The 20,119-nt window shown below is 41.1% G+C and overlaps 1 protein-coding gene across 3 annotated transcripts in view; it reads right to left on the reverse strand.

Annotated features, from left to right (window-relative positions):
* The window catches only part of LOC132178802 (serine/threonine-protein kinase TOR), an 88,489-nt gene that overhangs the window by 57,467 nt on the left and 10,903 nt on the right, over positions 1-20,119 (reverse strand). Inside the window, exons 1-7 of one of the 3 annotated variants that reach the window (XM_059591356.1) lie at positions 18,802-18,974; positions 17,756-17,854; positions 6,658-6,817; positions 6,382-6,525; positions 6,057-6,226; positions 5,754-5,958; positions 5,483-5,677 (exon numbers count right to left, since the gene is read on the reverse strand). In XM_059591356.1, coding sequence (XP_059447339.1) covers positions 5,483-5,677; positions 5,754-5,958; positions 6,057-6,226; positions 6,382-6,525; positions 6,658-6,817; positions 17,756-17,854; positions 18,802-18,971 — 1,143 coding nt within the window. In that variant the 5' untranslated portion in view covers positions 18,972-18,974. Of the gene's footprint in view, positions 1-5,482; positions 5,678-5,753; positions 5,959-6,056; positions 6,227-6,381; positions 6,526-6,657; positions 6,818-17,755; positions 17,855-18,801; positions 18,975-20,119 lie in introns of those variants that run through there. The other 2 variants (XM_059591355.1, XM_059591357.1) reach the window with 2 other exon arrangements.

Consider the following 20,119-nt stretch of genomic DNA (forward strand, 5'->3'; position numbering starts at 1 on the left):
TAATGTAAACTTGCTGAATGGGTGGAAGGGATAACAAAACAAACTAATATATATATTAAAGTACATTTGAAAGTAGATGCATGCCTAATGTAAACTTGCTGAATGGGTGGAAGGGATAACAAAACAAACTAAAGAAACCAATGGTGACAAACTTTTCCAATTACCATTAATGATGTTAGATGAGCATATTAGGGTTAATATATTATATGGGGTATTTTGGTCTTTGTACTCGATGTTACATTATACGTGAAATAAGACAGCCTCTTCTTTCTTCTCTTTACATGCAAACCCTAAATCCCTCTAACATGGTATCAGAGCCATAACTATTGACGACATCTGATTACTCTCCCACCCCGCTTCTTCCTCCCTTCTTTATTATTTTTTTTTTTTTTTTACCCAAATCCTCGTTTTATTCTACTGAGCATGGAATTGTGAGACATGGGCTTCATGCCCGCAAATAGTGATTGGGGATAGATGGTCGCCGGCGTGGTTTGTGGTGTATTTCCAGCCTCGTCTATGGTTGTTGGTGACGTATATGGCTGCCGGCAGGTTACAGTGATGATTGGCAAAAACTAGGTTGTAGTTGAAGTGTGGTCGTCGATTGGGTCTGTGGTGGTTTGCCGGCGTGTTCTGTGGTAGTCACTTGGGTCTGTCGCCGTGGTTTTTGGTATCACCGGTGAGGTCTGTCAGACGCCGGTGTGTTTCAATGTATTTCCGGCAAGCCTCCAGTAAGTCTCCGGTGCAGGTCCCTGTTTGGTTTAGCTTCTGGTTTTGGTCTTTCTAGTGGGATTTCCGGGGTGGTCTGCCTTTCCCCGAAGAGTTTCGACGGTCTCCGGCGAAGGTTACTGTTTGGATTTTTTTAGCCGTATTCCTACTGGTTATCTCTCTCTCTCGTTTTGTTTACAAATTGGCATTGGTTTGAGCTGGTTTTTTTTTTTTTTTGCTCTTTTTCCAACATTGAAGTGGGTGTTTCCATTCATTTTAAGTGGTTGTTACAGTTACTCTTATTTTTTTGGTATTTCTGTGGTGGGGTCTGTGGCTTCTTTGTTGTTGAGATTATGGCCACTAAACCTGAACCTTCCTTAGTTAATGCTCCTATGACTCTTGTGAAGCTCAATGGAAAGAATTATATTTATTGGGCAAGGTCTGTTGAAGTTTTTCTCAAAGGCAAGGGTTTGTTTATTCACTTAACCTCGGGTATGCCTAAAGACTATACTCCTAGCCTTTGGGAACAAGAAGATAATCAAATTATCTCTCTTATGTTGAATAGTATTGAGTCTCACATTGGATCTTCATGCATCTACTTGCCTAGTGCCAAGGACATTTCGGATCATCTTAGTCACATGTACTCTGGAACTGGAAATATCACTCGGATTTATGAAGTGTGTAAACAATATTTTGGACTTGAACAAGGTGATCAAACTGTGGATGAGTACTACAACCAAGTTGTGGCTATTTGTAAGGAGAGAAACTTGTACCAGCCACTCTCTACGAACCTGAAGAAAATGGAACAGCAACGTCAAGATGTGGATGTGGTTCGGTTTCTTCTTGGCTTGAAACCCAAGTTTGACTCGGTTCGTGCGCAGATTTTCGGGGGTTCTACACTTCCCTCACTTCCTGAAGTCTTTTCTCGGATTCAGTGTGGTAATCTTATTGATCATGGCTCTCAGATAAGTTCTGAGCGTACTGGTGAGCGTGCTGCTTTTATTGCTGCCCATGGAAGTTATGGTAGTTCTCATGGGGGACGTGGCGGTCGTGGTGGTCATGGTTTTCGTGGTGGACGTGATTATCGAGGTGGAGGTTGCATCGGAGGTCGTGGGCCTCGCAAATGCACTCATTGTGGTCGTACTAACCATTCTATGGATTTTTGTTGGGATGTACATGGCACACCATCTAGGTTTGCCAATCACGTTGCTTCTCACGATGATTCCCCAGCTCCATCTCGACCACCTGTTAGCTCGAGCTCACACTTCAAGAATGATCTAATCTCCATTCCGAAAGATGAGTATGCTCAGTTCTTAACCAATAAGCGGGCTTCTACCTCTTCCACGGCTACTCTTGCTCAGTTAGATACTGCATCTCACTGTCTTTTATCCTCCACTCGCGACCCTTGGATTATTGATTCTGGCACCAATGAGCATATGACTAGTTCGTCCACTTTTCTCTCTGATTATTGTCATGTTGATACACCCCATAGTGTCACCCTAGCTAATGGTTCCTTCTCCACCGTAGCCGGCTCTGGCCATACCCATTTGAGTATAGATATTGAGTTGTTTTCTGTTCTACATGTTCCTAGTTTTCCTTTTAATTTGTTATCCATTAGTAAAATTACCAAAGCTCTTCATTGTTCTGTCAGTTTTTACCCTTCTTTGTGCATTTTTCATGATCTCAAGATGAGGAGGATGATTGGTATGGGGCATGAAGTTTGTGGCTTATATTATCTGGACCTTGCACCTTCATTTTCCTCGTGTGCTTTACAGTCGTCAACCTCAGCTCTTCAGTGGCATTGTCGACTTGGTCATCCTTCTCTTCCTACGTTGAAGCATCAAGTCCTGAGTCTTCGAAATGAATTGTCCATGTCTTGCAAAGCTTGTTAGCTTAGTAAGCACCGTCGTGTTTCTTTTCCGTCAAAAAATTGTTAGTCGTGTTTCACATCCTTTTGACTTAGTTCATTCTGATGTATGGGATCCTATGAATATTGCATCCAATAAATTTCATTATTTTGTGACCTTCGTGGATGATTTTTCCTGTATGACTTGACTATTTTTAATGAAAAATCGTTCCGAGTTATTTTCTGCTTTCCGAATTTTTCGTAATATGATTCAGACTCAATTTACTAAGAAAATTCGTATTTTGCGTTCTGATAATGCCAAAGAATACACATCTAGTTCTTTTGCCTCTTATTTGTCTAATAAAGGCATTATCCATCAAACATCATGTGCTCACACTCCACAACAAAATGGAGTGGCTGAACGCAAGAATCGTCATTCATTGAATGTTGCACATTGTCTCTTATTTCATATGCATGTCCCCAAACATTTTTGGAGTGACGCCGTTCTTACTGCTTGTTACCTCATTAATCGAATGCCCTCCTCGATCTTAGATGGTACTTCTCCTCATTCTCTCTTATAACGTTCTTCACCCTCATTTGCCTTACCACTTAGGGTTTTTGGGTGTGCTTGTTATGTTCATAATTTGGGTCCTAGTTATGATAAACTTGATCCTCGTTCTACCAAATGTGTCTTTCTTGGTTATTCCACAACTCAGAAAGGATATCGTTGTTATAGTCCTGTTCTTCGCCGCTACTTTACTAGCGCCGATGTCACATTTGTTGAGTCTCTTTCCTATTTTCCTGTTGATGCGTCTTTCGGAGCGTCTACCCTTAAGCCTAATGTCACGTCTGTTCCGCTGCCTGTTCCATATCTCTTTAAGTCTATCGTGTTGCCTCCACCCTCACCTGCTCCTTTCTAGGTTTATACACGTCGACCACGCCCATCAGCTCCTGCACCTCCACCATCACCCTCCCCGTCTTCGGATCCGCTAGCAGCTGCATCTGATTCCTTGCCCATTGCCCTACAGAAAGGTACACGTTCTTGTACTACTAAACATCCTATCAGTCAGTTTGTATCCACTACTTCTTTATCTCCTTCCCATTCTTGCTTTATTTCCTATCTTCCTACTATTTCCACCCCAAAGACAGTGCAGGATGCCTTATCTGACTCTGGTTGGAGGCAAGCTATGGAATTGGAAATGAAAGCCTTACATCAAAATGGTACGTGGGAACTTGTTCCATTACCACCTGCTAAGAAGATTGTTGGTGGCAAATGGGTATACACGGTTAAGTTTAATCCTGATGGTTCTATTGAACGGTTGAAAGCTCATTTGGTTGATAAAGGTTATACACAGACATATGGTATTGATTATGATGAGACGTTTTATCCAGTTGCTAAAATCTCTTCCGTTCGTATTCTTATTTCTTTGGCTACTAATCTTAATTGGCCCTTATTTCAATTGGATGTCAAAAATGCCTTTTTACATGGGGATTTACATGAGGAAGTTTATATGGAGCAACCACCTGGGTTTGTTGCAGGTGGTTGCTCAAGGGGAGTATCGGAGTTGTCTGTAAGTTAAAAAAGGATTCGTATGGTCTCAAGCAATCTCCACGTGCATGGTTTGGGAAGTTCTCTAAGGCCGTTATGGAGTTTGGTCTTCAACGCTGTCAGACAGATCATTCAGTATTTCACTTGCATACAAGTGTAGGCTACATTCTTCTTGTGGTATATGTGGATGACATTGTGATTACAGGAGATGATTCCGGAGGTATTGCTCGATTGAAACTGTTTTTACAACAAAAGTTTCATACAAAAGATTTGGGAAAACTACGATATTTCTTGGAGATTAAAGTTGCTAGATCCCGAAAGGGTATCAATTTATCTCAAAGAAAATATGCACTTGATTTGTTAGAAGAGACAGGTCTCCTGGGTGCTCGTCTTGTTGACACTCCAATTGATCCTAATCAAAAATTAGTAAAGGATGACGGAGATTTATTTGAAGATCCTAGTAGGTATCGTCATTTGGTTGGAAAGTTGAATTATCTTACTATTACTAGGCCAGACATTTCTTATGCAGTTGGTGTTGTTAGTCAATTCTTGGAGGCTCCTAGAGTTTCACATTGGGAAGCTGTTACTCGTATTATTCGATATTTGAAAAGAGAACCTGGCCTTGGGATATTGTATAGACCGAATGGACACCTCCGGATAGAAGGGTTTACTAATGCAGATTGGGCAGGTTCTCTCCTAGATAGGCGATCTACTACAGGGTATTGCACATTCTTGGGTGGTAATCTAGTGACTTGGAAAAGTAAGAAACAGACGGTGGTGGCACGGTCGAGTGCTGAGGCAGAATACAGGGCAATGTCTAATACTGATAGTGAATTGACGTGGTTACAACATTTCCTACAGGAGATTGGATTCACCACTCCTACTCCTATCCCGTTATTTTGTGACAATCAAGCCGCTATACATATTGTGTCTAACCCTATTTTTCATGAAAGAACTAAGCATTTTGTTCGAGATAAGATACTCAGCGGAGATATATCTACACCATTTGTTAAGTCTGGAGATCAACTAGCTGATATGTTTACAAAGTCCTTGTGTCAAAAGAAGTTAGAGTTTATTTGTTCCAAAATGAGCTTATATGATATATATGCTCCAGCTTAAGGGGGAGTGTTAGATGAGCATATTAGGGTTAATATATTATATAGGGTATTTTGGTCTTTGTACTCAATGTTACATTATATATATATATATATATATATATATATATATATATATATGAAGTATGAGAGGAGAAGGCTATGTGAAATAAGACAGCCTCTTCTTTCTTCGCTTTATATGCAAACCCTAAATCCCTCTAACAAATGACAAGTTATACATGCACGCACACGTACTTATTAACAGAAAAGTATAGTAAAACGCCAAACCTCCTCAACAAGACGTCGTCTCTTTCCTCCAGCTCGATTCAACCTACTAGGAGCAAATGGTGTACATCCAATACCAGAAATAGAATTTGCAACTAATCTGCAACAACAAAGGGCAGCATCTTTTCGTGTGGCTCCATCCTCATCATCCAAATATACAACAACTGATTCTCTTGCAAACTCAAGAAGGTCATGACCCTAAAACATACATTAACTTCTTAGTGAACCAAACGTGCAATTAGGATCCATGTTGGATGATAATTTGTGGACAAACCTTGAAATTAAAACGAGCAAGAGTCTGCAAAGCGAGTGGCACTAAGGTTGAACCACTAATATCTGAAGCCTGCTGAGGGGTATTCATCATACTTCCTCTACCCATGCCAACAGCCGGCCTCCCTTGAGGATAATGGGATTTTGAGAGAACCATTGAAATGCAATCAAGCAACCGATCTTGAATAGTAGGGAGCAAACATGGAATACTGACATAACAATCAATAACAACGGAAATTTAAACTCCCTCAAAAGGATTTACACCCAAAATGTATGAGAAAGAAGGTGCATGAATAACGCAATGTACCTGATAGTTATTTGCTCAAGGGCTTCTACAAGTGTAAGGGAAAGACCAGCTGAAAACATAACATCCAAGAGACCACGAACATGAAGTTCCATAGCTGGGCCCATAGCTTTCGCGATGCTTCCAACACAAGCCAAAGCCTCAGGAGAGGGTTTACCTCTACGTGGAGCAATCTACAGACAAAAGAAATTGATAACTGTCAGATACTATGTTCATTATCAGATTGATATGAAACCAATAAAATCTTAAACTGCACAGAAACTGTGATAAAACAGAAAAATAAATCTCTTGTGAAAACCAACGTCAGAAGACAGGCACAGTGACATACCGCCTCACGCAAGTGAGATGTAATTCTTGGCAAATAGTGGACAAGTTCCCCGTCCAAAGCACCAGCCATCTCCCCAAGGGCAGTGAATCCAGTGGCACGTTCAGCTGGTATTTGTAGAACTGCAAGAATATGATTCATGCATATCTGCAAGAAATTGCAGCCCCTTTAACACACATGATTTGAGTAAGGATGCAGGCCAACAGTGGTTAAATGAAGAAAAAAAAAAAAAAAATGATAGGTGTGGTTAAATGAAAAAATGAAGCAAAGTAAACAAACCGTCAAGTAGTTTGTGACAAATCGATCACGCAGGAAATGTGCAATGCGAGGTAGAAGCGAAGTTATGCTCATGCGAACAAGCCGATCCCGGTGCTCTAGATATCTGAGAACAATGTCAGCAACTTCTCTATACCTTGACATCATGAACTCACCCGTATTCCTGCCCAGATGAAGTTCAATCATATCTAACTCAGAAACCATAACCAATTAAACGATGACGTGAAGACAATGGATAAACTGTAACATCGAAATGAGACAAAAGAATACCATACTTTTATTTTACCAAATGCTGCAGTATGTGCAAAATTATTTCAGTTCACAAATCCAAATAGACTTGTTTCTTTCAATGATTAAGATATCATTATGACTGATATATACCAATACTGACATTGGATGCAGATCTGATACGATGCAGATACAAGGCAACTATTGAAAAACTGGAATACAATATTGATAGTGTATGTGTGATTTTGTGGATCTTTGTTCTTCGTTTTCTCACTAAAGGGATTTTCTCTTGTATACTAGGGTTGCACCCCTCAACGCTTTTAATGAAATGCATTAATAATCAAAAAATGATAGTCATAGTGAATGTTAATTAGGCAATAATATATATACATACACACACACACACACACACACACACACACACACACACATTTATACTTGTTTATATTGCAAGTTAATTTTTGGTTTGAATGATAAATATCAAGTAACTACCCTATCAAGCCTACATCTTGAGTTATCTATAGAATATTTCTATACAAAAATAAATTTTTGCTCTAACCATTTCCAATTCTTCCAAAAATATCTCCACAAAATAAGTAAAACCCAGTCAAATATTTATCCAGAAATTGCATGTAGGCATCAACCTTAGGCAGGACTACACATTCTTACTCCTCTCCCTCAAAGCCCCATCAATCTCCTTAAAATATGGTATCTTTGCTAACTATGATATCTTTGCTAACTGACTGCCCCTATGTGCTTTCCCTTCTTGAACTCTCTGAGCAAGTTCCTCAACTTGCCCATGAACGTCTTCTTTGATCGATCAAACACTTGTTCCCTCATTCTTCCCAAAGCTCTTCTCCCACAAAGGCTAATTTGAATTCAAAATGTTTAAAATCCAATCAAATTCTCGGTACAGAAAAGTTAAGCAATGAGTCTCATCTTGGATACAAGTCATGGCATTTCAGAAAGGCCCCGATCTTGATATCGACCTCAACGTCATGGTCCTCGTCACCGTCATTGCTATCACCAAGGATCATTTGCTGATGGGTGGCAAGTGTCATCAATTATCATGTTACAAGCGCCTTCTTTCTTAAAATCAATGGTGAGGCTTCTCAGGCAAGTACAAAGTGTTCTGATTATAGTAGGAGACAGGTGTTTGTGTTTGCCCCCGTTTTTTTAGCAAGACGAGTTTCTATGAAGACAAGGGTGAAGGAGGTAGAGATTTTGATACATAGGAGTAAGACTAATTTCTCTACAGGGATTGGGTGGAACTTTACCCAAGTTGCTTGTCACTTTTAGCCCCGTGTGTCCCTTCCATATCCTGTTCACATCCTACTGTTTCCAAAACAGATGAAATTTTAAAAATTATTTTTTAATTAGAGAAAATGCATCAAGCATATATCCAAAAATGTCCGAACCATATTGGTGCCTGATACAAACAACAACTAACCACAAGAAATTTGGAAGTTAAAAATCATTTTGGGATTAGAGAAAATGTATCAGGCATATATCCAACTATGTCCAAACCATATCTGCGTCTGATACAAACAAACAATAAAGCGCAATAAGTTTTGAAGTGTGTGCTTCTTAGCATTAAAAGCCTCAAAGGGCACAACCTAAATACACAGGATATCTATACAAAAGATTAAAGATTAAAGGCTTTAATCTTTAATCTTTTGGGGTGCTCTTTTGTATAGATCTCCTGTATACTTAGGTTGTTCCCTTTTTGCCCTTTAATGCTAAGAAGCACACACATTTTAAAAGTTCTTGTGCTTTAGATCTATACAAAAGAGCACCCCAAAAGATTAAAGAAAGAAAACAAATAAAAGTAAAAAAACTCAAAATCAAAGACTAGGATATAAGCCATCAATGAAACTACGAAAAGGAATACAACGCTGCAGAGAAAGGAATTAATTGAGATTCAACAATATAAGTCTCTCGATTGGATGGTGGTGCCTCCACATCAGAAATGAAGCATTTGGTTGGGGAAAAAAGGGGTTTTTAAAGCCATGGAGCACTCAATTGGACAGGCTTATACTATTGAATCTCAAGACGTGGAGCATTTAGTTGGAAATAGAGAAAAGGGGTTTGAAGCCATAAAGTAGTCAATTCAAGTATCTGAAAAAGAATATAAGTCTCTCGAATTGACGACTCTATGGCTTCAAACCCTCTTTTTTCCATTTCCAACCAAAGGCTCCACGTCTTGAGATTCAATAATATAAGCCTCTCCAATTGAGTGCTCCATGGCTTCAAAAACCCTTCTTCTTTTTTTCCAACCAAATGCTTCATGTCTAATGTGGAGGCACCACCATCTAAGCAATAAGACTCCTCCAACCAGACAAGATTCAATTATATAACATGGAATGATCCAAGAAAGCCAAAAGAGACCAATGTCAAAGTCAAAATGGCTCCAGCTACATAAAAGCCTAAGGATAAGTGGTCTACTCCCATCTCTCTTGCACTTCTAGCATCAGCGAGCTAAAAAATATCATGTTGCCAAATTTTCCTAGTCATCAACATATCTCGAATTTGCTTCACCAAATTTTCCTGGTCATGGAAAATTGTGGTAGTGGAATGGTGTTGCATGTGTAAGCAGAATGGGGAGTCCGTAGATCATTTGTTGATTCATTGTGAAGTGGCTACTTGGTTATGGAACTATGTTTTTACTTTGTTTGGTATTGAGTGGGTCATGCCGCAAAGGTTCCTTGACTTGCTTTCTTACTGGAATCAGGTGGGGGGTAGGGTTATCTCTAAAGTCATTTGAATGATGGTTCCTTTGTGCATCACATGGTGTATTTGGCAGGAGAGGAATGCCCGAACATTTGAGGATAAGGAGTGTTCGGTGGATGGGATGAGGAAAAATATGATCTCTATGCTACACTTGTGGGCGTTGGCTCATCATCGTAGACTCATAGTGTTGTCTCGACTATAGATGAGTTCTTGAATATGTGCTCTCTGTATATTCCATAGGGGTTTTTATTGTATATGTTTTTTTGCACTAGGATTGTGCCCCTCTGTGCTTTTTCAATAATATTCTCGTTACTTATCAAAAAAAAAATTTCCTGGTCATGAGCATATCTCAAAGTTGCTTCACGCACAAAGCAATGATGCCTAAGTAGGGGCCTTCAAACCCACCTCCAAATCTTTTTTTTTTTTTAATAAGTAATCAAAATTTATTAAAAAACAAAGTGGCACAACCCAAGAACACAAGAATTATACAAGAGAAACACCTAATCAAAAAAAGAAAAAAGATCAAGAAAACTAGAAATATGAAGAAAATCCTAGGCAGTTGTCTATTGGTAAAGAGTTTTAAAGAAGGCCCTTAGTTCCACTACCGTCCTTTGTGATATCCAAAATTTCAATACGAGGCGAGATCATCTTCAGCACTGCTACACTTTGAAGACTATCAAATTGCCTTCTCCGACATACACAGAGATCTACCAATCAACAAGTCATAACCCACTTTAACCTGAAAAGACCAAAAATAGAATTCCACAAGGCACTGGCAATTTCACAGTGGAGTAAACGGTGATCTACACTTTTTCCACTCTTCTTGCACATGCAACATCAATCTATCACAATAAAATTGAAATTCTGCCTTCTTAAGTTATCCATAGTGAAGATCTTCTCTAAAGCGGCCAACCAGGCAAAGAATATCACCCTCAAAGGAATCTTATTTCGCCAAATACTACAAGGGAAAGGAGTGATGTCATAGGGAGTTAGGACCTTATAGAAATATATGACGTCAAACAACTCTCTCTTTAAAGGGATCCAACAAAACTTGTCCTCCCTACCAAACTTAGACTGATGGAATACAACAAATTTTTTTTTTGATAAGTAAAGATATATTATCAAAGCGCAGAGGGGCGCAACCCTAGTACACAGAGAGTATACAAGAGAGCGACTAAAAGGAAGAAAAAGAAGAAGAGAACATAAAAAGGAAATTAGGGAAGCTTATCACTAGGGGCGCTAGCCAGCCAGCGGCCCCAGTGAAAAGGATATACAAGAAAAAGTGTAGAAGATCCTTAATATTTATAGACGAGTCCTTGAAACATCTAGCATTTCTCTCGATCCAGATGCACCACATAAGGCAAAGAGGAACCATCTTCCACACAACAGCACTACGGGATTTGCCACCCGCCCACCAAGAAGTGTACAAACCCCTGACGCTCCCAGGCAACACCCAACACAAACCAAACCGAGAGAAAACAGCATTCCACAAGATACTCGCAACCCCACAATGAAGAAAGAGATGGTCAACTGACTCCCCATCCGATTCACACATGCAACAACGGTTGATCACCACAATACCTCTCTTCCGAACATTATCCAGGGTTAGAGTCTTCCCAAGCACAGCCGTCCAAGCAAAAAAAGCCACTCTCAAAGGAACCTTGGTACGCCATATGCTCTTCCAAGGGAAGGGGGAAGGATCTTTGGAAGCAAGGATTCTGAAATAAGATCTGACCTCAAATTTTCCTTTTCTTGAAGCGTTCCACCACATCATATCCTCCCCTACTCCACGCATCAAGTGCGAATACAAGAGAGAATAAAAAGAGGCCAATACCTCGACTTCCCAATCATGAACCCTGCGAATGAAGGAAATATTCCATTGCACAGAGCCATTTAAACGCTCCCTATTATCCGCAATAGACGCATCCTTATTGGTGGCAATATTGAAAAGTCCAGGAAAAGCATCCTTGAGAGACCTCTCACCGCACCAGATATCCTCCCAAAACCTGATATTGGACCCAAACCCAGGATCCAATCTAATGTGGCAATGAAACGACCTCCACCCCTTGCTAATGTACTTCCATAACCCCACCCCGTGCGAACCACTAGGATCCCTGGATCGCCAACCACCCCAAACCGCACCGTACTTTGCCACTAGAATCTTCCTCCACCAAGCCTCTTTCTCATGAGCAAATCTCCACAACCATTTCCCCAACAAAGCTTTGTTCATCAAACGCAAATTCCGAATCCCTAAGCCTCCCTCTGAGATCGGAGAACATACCTTGCTCCAACTAATCAGATGGAACTTAAACTCATCATTAATCCCACCCCATAAGAAATCACGTTGAATTTTTTCCATACGTTTCGCCACAGATGTAGGGATAGGAAATAAAAACAAAAAATAAGTGGGAAGATTGGATAAGGTGCTCTTAATGAGAGTAACCCTCCCCCCTTTAGACAGATATAGCTGTTTCCATGGGGCCAGCCTTCTAGCATACTTCTCCAACATGTCCTCCCAACTGGCCTTAACCATAAGCGGGGCCCCCAACGGGAGACCCAAATACTTCAAAGGCATAGAAGCTGATCCGCAACCAAGGATGCCTGCCAAAGTGCCCGTATTGTTCATACTACCAACAGGGACCAAGACAGATTTAGCCAGATTCACCTTTAACCCTGAAACAGCTTCAAAGCAAATGAGTAATGCACCAATGTTTCTAACTTGATTAGGATCTGCTCCACAAAAAACCAAAGTGTCATCTGCAAAAAGAAGGTGAGAGACAATAACCTGATCCGACTCTCTTCTTCCCACAGAAAAACCCGAGATGAGACCCCTGTTTATCGAGGCATTGATCATCCTGCTAAACGCCTCCATGACTAGAACAAACAAGAAAGGAGAAAGACGGTCTCCTTGCCTCACGCCCCGCGAGCTATCGAAGAAACCGGAAGAGGATCCATTGATCAAAATCGAGAAACGCACAGTCGAAATGCAATGTTCAATCCACGAACACCATTTCTCTCCAAAACCGCATCTTCTTAAAACATAAAGAAGAAACTTCCAATTCATATGATCATAAGCCTTTTCCATATCCAATTTGCACAACAAGCCAGGTTCCCCTGATCTGATTCGGCTGTCCAAGCATTCACTGGCAATAAGAACTGAGTCCAAAATTTGCCTACCTTTAACAAAGGGATTCTACGGCTTAGAGATGACCCTATCCATCACTTCCTTCATTCTGTTGGCTAAGACCTTTGCAACAATCTTGTATGTCCCTCCCACAAGGCTAATCGGACGAAAACCCTTAATATCGGAAGCTCCATTGGTCTTCGGAATAAGAGAGATAAACGTAGCATTGAGGCTTTTTTCAAATTTTCCTCGCTCATGGAACTCCGCAAAAACCGCCATGATATCCTCCTTAATCACCCCCCAGCAATCCTGAAAAAACGCCATAGAAAAGCCATCCGGGCCCGACGCCTTGTCCCTATCCATACCTTTCACCACCTCCCACACCTCCCTTTCCTCGAAAGGAGCTTCTAACCTAGAGGCCTCTCCAACATTCAACATATCAAAATCAAGATCATCTAGCCTCGGTCTCCAGCTGAGACTCTCTGAGAATAGGGACTCATAAAAATTGGTAATGTGATTGCTAATGACCCCTTGATCTGAAGTTGTGGAGCCCCCCACAGACAGAGACTCAATAGAATTATGTCTTCTGTTTGCATTAGCAATCTGGTGGAAAAATTTCGTACATTTATCTCCCTCTTTCAACCAACGAATTCGAGATTTTTGCCTCCAACTAATCTCCTCCTGTAAGAGAAGAGCCTCCAAATCTCTGGCTATCAAACTCTTCCTCTCAATTTCATCAGCTGATAACCCTCTCTCTTCCTCCACCCTATCAAGAGCCTTTATATCTTCCATGCGAGCCTTAATGCGCCCTCCCACATTGCCAAATTCCTGGTCATTCCAACTCTTAATGTCCCCCTTAAGAGTTTGCAACTTTTTTGCCAGAATAAAACTCAGAGTGCCGGAAATTGTAAGACTCCCACCAGCTCCTTACTTTGTCCACAAAACCCTCCACTTTAAGCCACATATTCTCGAACTTGAAGGGTCTCTTACCTCCCAAGAAGCAACTACAATCAAGAATAGAGTAGCGTTGAAATCCCCACCAATACACCAAGGCAAATCCCACCAACTCATAAGGCCCACCAGCTCCTCCCAAAGGAGACACCTTATGTTGTCTCTATTAGGACCATACACCCCCGCAAAAGCCCACATGAACCCATCATCAACGTTTCTGAAAGAGCAGGCCGCCACAAATCTGCCCAAAGCAACCTCAACCTTCATAACTACTCTTCTATCCCACATCACCAAAATGCCACCCGAAGCCCCTCTAGAAGGAACATAGCACCACTCTACATAAGGAAACCCCCACAAACTCCTCACAAAATTGTTGGTGACGAAATCCACCTTCGTTTCTTGAAAACACACTATGTCCACCTTCCAATTTCTAAGAAGATTTCTGACCCTCATCCTTTTATTCCTTACATTCAAACCCCTCACATTCCAAGAAAGGATCTTCGGCTTCATTAAAAAGTCCGAACAGCCCTCCCCATTTTACTATCCCTCAAAGAGCTTCCACTGTGCACCTCATAATTAACAGAGGAAATAAGGTTGTTGAGCTCTCTCTTACCTTTTTTTCCCGTATGTGCTTCCATGGCCTCTCCCGCATCTCCCACATCTCCCACATCCTCATCAATGATCTCATTATCAGCCATTATAAACCCAAAAGTCTCTGCCAATTTCCCAGCTTCTCCATCACAAGAGACACCCACGAGCTTGCTAAAATGAGTTACAAACTCCACCGTAAGAGGCTCCTGATCTTCAACTGATACCAAAGCTAAGGAATCAGGAGCGAACGACTCACCCTGCGAACTGCAATCCTGAACTCTTGACCTGACTTCACCCAAAAAGCATAAACTCTCATCACAAACACTGACCACAGCCCCCTTCCTCCTCAAAGAATCATCCGAGCCTGGCAAATCCCACTTCTCCAAAGCCGGTGGGATCTCCCCCTGCAAATCGAGCTGCAACTGTCCAGCACTATGCCCCTCCCCCAACTTGCCCAGCTTGACACTAATCAGATGGCCTGAGCCACCACCCTCCCCCTTGTCGAATTTCCCCCCTACCTTCAAAACTTCTGGCTGCCCCATCATTGTTGACTTCTTCAATATCGCAGGAGCACCGGCAGTAAACCCAGAGGATGTCGACAGGATGGAACAGGTCGGAAACTCCCTACGAGCACCTGCTGGAAAAGTCGCCAGCTCCTTACCCAATATCGCACGAGCACCGGCAGCAGACCCAGAGGGTGTCGACAGGACAGAACAGATCTCCCTTCGAACACCTGCCGGAAAAGTCACCGGCTCCTTACCCAATATCGCACGAACACCGGCAGCAGACCCATAGGGAGTCGACAGGACAGAACTGGCCGGAAACTCACTTCGAACACCTGCCGGAAGAGTCGCCGGATCCTTACCCAGAATACCCGGGGCTGGGTCGCACACCCACGTCGACGCCAAGGCTTGAGCTACAAGACCGATCGTCGTGGTGAGCACCGTAGCGTTATCGGCGTCCATAGCGCTATCCATTGCCGCAATCTCCTTCGTCGACCCCTCCACTGACGGCAGTACCTTCATCAGTGCCTCTGCCGGCGACACAAAAAGGACCGGCACCCCTGGGCTCGTGTAATTCGAGAAAGGATGAAGTCCTTTGTTGGACTCAGGCACACCCAAATCCCCCTTCTTACCCGCAACCTTCCTTCTAAAATAACTCAGAGCCTTGTTGGGTCCAGCTCCCACAACAAAGGCCTTCTCCTTTATCTGGCCAGCCGTAGGATTGGGTTGGGCCATGGCCTGATTTTTAGTCTGACCACTTGACTGGTCTTGGGCCACCTGAGTTTTAGGCCCAAAGGATCCACACCCACAACTACAAGAGCAGTGTGCGTCAAATCCTTCGAGACAAATCCTGATGTCCTCCTGTATCTTCAACAGTGATCTCTTCAGCTTTTCCTTCTCCCCTGCACACGCAACCCTGCCCAGACGATCCTGAAGTATGGTCTTCGCAGATTTGCTCCTCGTAACTTGAAGATTTCTTCTGCTGTACCCCACAGCTGGCACAACTGTTCACCTCATACCTAATCGCCGGACCCTTCGCCGGAACAGCCTCCTGAACTTCATGACCAACTTTAACATGGCAATCAGCAAGCAAGGATTTCCCAAACGAATTACTAGTCCCAGCTCCTAACAGCCATTTAGGAACTCTTGCAATCGGTTCAGCAAAGGACCCAAACGGCTCCTCTACCTGTTTCGATGACGAGAGCAATACCTCTGAAAAGCTTCTTCTTTGTTTCCCTGTCGCTGCCTTCCTTGCGTCCCCAACAAAAGGTTGAACAAAATCAATAGCAATGCATAGTTCCGACTGAAGCTGATCCCAACCCTTCCTATGCCTGCCCTCTGGCACCATAACTCTACCTCTCCTATCTCTACCGTCATACTCCTCTAAAACCAGAAAACTCCCATGCCTATTGAAGCATTTCTGAGCTATGGCACGTGGGAAACTACAACTAGATTCATTCCTAAAGACCCTTGAATCCTCCACCACCTTCAGCTCATTAAAGATGTTCGCTAGCCAAACCGCATCTCTCCATTCCAGCCGTATCCAACGCGTCTTACCCCTGCATCGCTCTTGTAGTTTCAACACCGTATCTCCATCCTTTACCATCATCATAAAATCCTTAGACTCCACTGTCCAGGCCCTTGACAACCCCATTCTTCAACAGTAACGATGAATCAGACTTAAACGTGAATACAACAAATTGAAGAACAATGTGAAGAGATCTACCTCCAAGTCATCCGCCGCTCTGATATAATTAACATTCCACTATTGAGAGTCACTAGAAAATTGTAAAGAATCTACCACAGAAGCATCGTTAAAGCGAGCAATATTGTATCACCCTCGAAAAGCTACCTTAAGGATCTACTTCCTACACCGCACATCGCCAAAAAACTAATCCTGGAACCGTCACCCACCTCAATTACACTAATAACAAATTAATCCTAGAACTCCAAACTCATTAAAAGTCACATGGTGACTGCATGACCTTTTAAGACACTACAGAAATAATAATACATGTCATAACATAGACATAAAGCAAAAGACTAGGCTTATGCTGCCTAGTGGGTCTAACGAAGTGGACTAATGGACCCGCTTCGCTTTGGATGTAGATGAACATCAAAAGGCCCTCCCCTACAAGAATTAGAAAACCTAAAAGCAAAGTGCCGCATGTAAAAGTTACAAAATAACCACTAAAAAGGAAGAAACTACGGGCAAAGCATTCACTTGGTGCATTAGTTGTAAAACCCAAATTACCAAAAACCAAATGGTCAAAAAAATTGTAACACTATTAAGGGGGGAAAAAAGATTAGAGAAGAATAGCTACTTGAGGGAAGGGGAAAAACAATTTTCAATTATCCGCACCTAGTCCTATTCCTCAAGCTTGAGCATAACCAATTAGACGACTTTCCGTGTGTTAGGATCATGGTTATGAGCTTTCATGATAACACAGAATTGATAGGCACCGGAGCTCATGCCAAAACCAACAAACTAAGTTCTTGAACAGATTTGTGGTTCAAAATTCTTCAAAATAACCACATCCCGACAAAAATTCCATAATCAGAACCAAAATTAATTCTATCTTGTAAGATACAGAAGTGAAAAGTTTTCTCAAAAGAAGGACACACACCAATTGATCTAAGTCTTACTGTAATGGGAAAGAGTTCCACTTTGCTACCACAAGTACACATTGGACTTTGTCCTTTTACATACCATAATTACCTCTACTAAATAGATGAGGTTCACTAGTAACACTACAACAGTTGCTCACATGAAACACATGCAAAGACTTCCGCATTCTAAGCCATCCAGCTTATAGATTCATACAAAATGCGTAAGCATAATAGTAAAGATTATTAAAGCATTTAAAATAATTGAACAACAAGAGAATTGATGCGCGTCTCCAAATTCTAATCTACAAAAGCTAGAAAATCATACTATCCATCAAAAAGTGCAAATTCAATCATGTCCACCAACCTCAAAAGCTCCCCAACTGCAAGTAAAGAACCATGTATACTGTGAACAGGAGCATTTTTACCCAATCCATTTTGTGTAGCCTCAAACATACGATAATACCTGACAAAGACAAGGAAAAACATAATGCAATGTCTAAATAGGCATCAGAAGCAGGGGAAAACAAATAGACTCAATTTGTGTGCCAACACTCATGGCCATGTACCAGAAAGCATAAGAGAGAATAAAAAGAAGCAACAATGTGCAGGGCAACTTAAAGTCTAGTAAAGTTCTGCTTTATTCAAGGAACACTGTTTTGTTTCAGTATATTGTTTGTGTCAGTCCAAAGACAGAAATGCTTTTGAAACATTTCAGAAAGATCACAGAAATTTAAAATATTTTGAAACCCCATTAAACTACTAAATATATACAACAAAATCCGTTTATACATAAAAACAAATGTTTGTACATGAGTGTGAGTGTGTGTGTGTGTGTGTGTGTGTGTGAGAGAGAGAGAGAGAGAGAGAGAGAGAGAGAGAGAGTGAGAAAGCGAGAGAGAAACATAAATAACAACACAATATGCCAAGGCCCTTTGATTAATGGCATTAGCCCCTTTAATATGATCAAAAAGTCTTCAGGATCACATCTCGATAGGATGGGTTAGAGGCTCATTCTACAGCAACAAACTAAGAGGAGTGCTACACATATTCTCAAGTGTTCACTCCCAAGGGCACTCCCTAGTGGCAATGAAAGTCACCATTGGATGAAAAAACAAATGAAAGTACCTGTAGCATCTAATGGTGATTTTCACTACCACGTCAGGTATGTGTAGCGTTTCTCATAAACTAAACAGCATAGGCTTATCACAAGAGTATGTGTTAATAATCAAACCAAAATCTTAAATGGACCATAAAGAATCCCCATGTGCAAGGACTGTAGACATAACCCAAAAAAATGACTCAAATGAATTCTTAACACTCCCCCCCCCCAAAAAAAAAAAAAAAAAGAGGAAAGGAAAGAAAAAGAAAAACACAAAAGTCACCACATATTCTCAGAAACTATGGACTAACCACTGCACACGCCAACGTGTCTCACGCTTTTCAATAACTTTAAGGCAAGCGCGCAAAGCCTCCACAGCTTTCTCTCGAACAGCCACATTTGGATCCCTTAGAGCAACCCAGATAGCATCAACAAACTCAGATACATGAACATTGAACACTGTTGAAGCATTTTCAGCCATTTCCTACAATGAAAAGCAAATATCAAGCATACTCTCAGTAAGAGGAAACTTAATACAATCTAAACAAGGATTTCCATAGCAGCAAATGGGCCGATCAAATGGTAATTTTCATCAAAACCAAGCTTTCTTACAGCAGTGCAAGACCAGGAGTATGAATCCTGGGTTTGCTTCATTTAAGCTATATCCTACAATGGTTATCTCATGAGCATGAGAAAAAAAGGATTTGGACTCCTAATAGAAGCCACGGCTTTGAGGTTTAAAACTACTATAAGGCTTTAAGGTCTGCGGATGCTAGTTCTTTTCCTTGGAGGAGTATATTGAAATCAAAAGCTGTAGCATTTTTGATTGGACAAAGGCATTATGGAAGATTCCAACCACGAAAAAACTTGAGAAAGCTTGGAATAATCATAGCAGATTGGTGATGCATTTGTAAATCGCAGGGAGACAATAGACCATCTATTTCTTTTCTTTTTTTATAAGTAATTCAATATCATTAGAAAAGCACCGAGGAGCGCAACTCTAGTACACATGAAGTATACAGTAGATCATCTATTTCTTCACAATGACATCACTATGGAAGTGTGGATTCTTGTGCTTTGTTTGTTCAGGGTTAGGTGGGTCATGCCAAGAACAGTGGTTGAACCCTAGGCATGTATGTTAGAAAGGATATTTCGAGAACATTGTAGTATTGGAATTCCTTGTACAATCCCTTAGTATATAATGTGCTGTCTTTGTAGGGAAAGCATATGCTTTTGAAGGGTGCAAGTTGTCAGTGATGAGGCTGGAACTTTTCTTTTTAAGCTCTCTTTATGATTGGACGGCAACTACAGTCTACTAAATTCTTTCTCATTTTCGAACATGTTGGAGTTCCTTGATCTTTTGATTTTTAGATATTAATTTTTATTTTTGGGTATTTCTCTTGTAAACATACATCCTGTATACTACTGCTATGGCCCCCTTTTTCTTATTTCTCCTGTATACATACATCCTGTATGTTAATATAGATATTTATTTTTTATTTTTGCTTTTATTATGCAATTTATTAATTATCATCAGAAATCTATAGCAAAAAGACTAAAATTTCCTCATATGATATGGGATGGTCTTCTAATCACTAAATTAAGAGGAAAAAAAATATATCACCTAAT

This window comes from Corylus avellana, chromosome ca4 (genome assembly GCF_901000735.1).
Source record: "Corylus avellana chromosome ca4, CavTom2PMs-1.0".
Classification (NCBI taxonomy): Eukaryota; Viridiplantae; Streptophyta; class Magnoliopsida; order Fagales; family Betulaceae; genus Corylus; species Corylus avellana.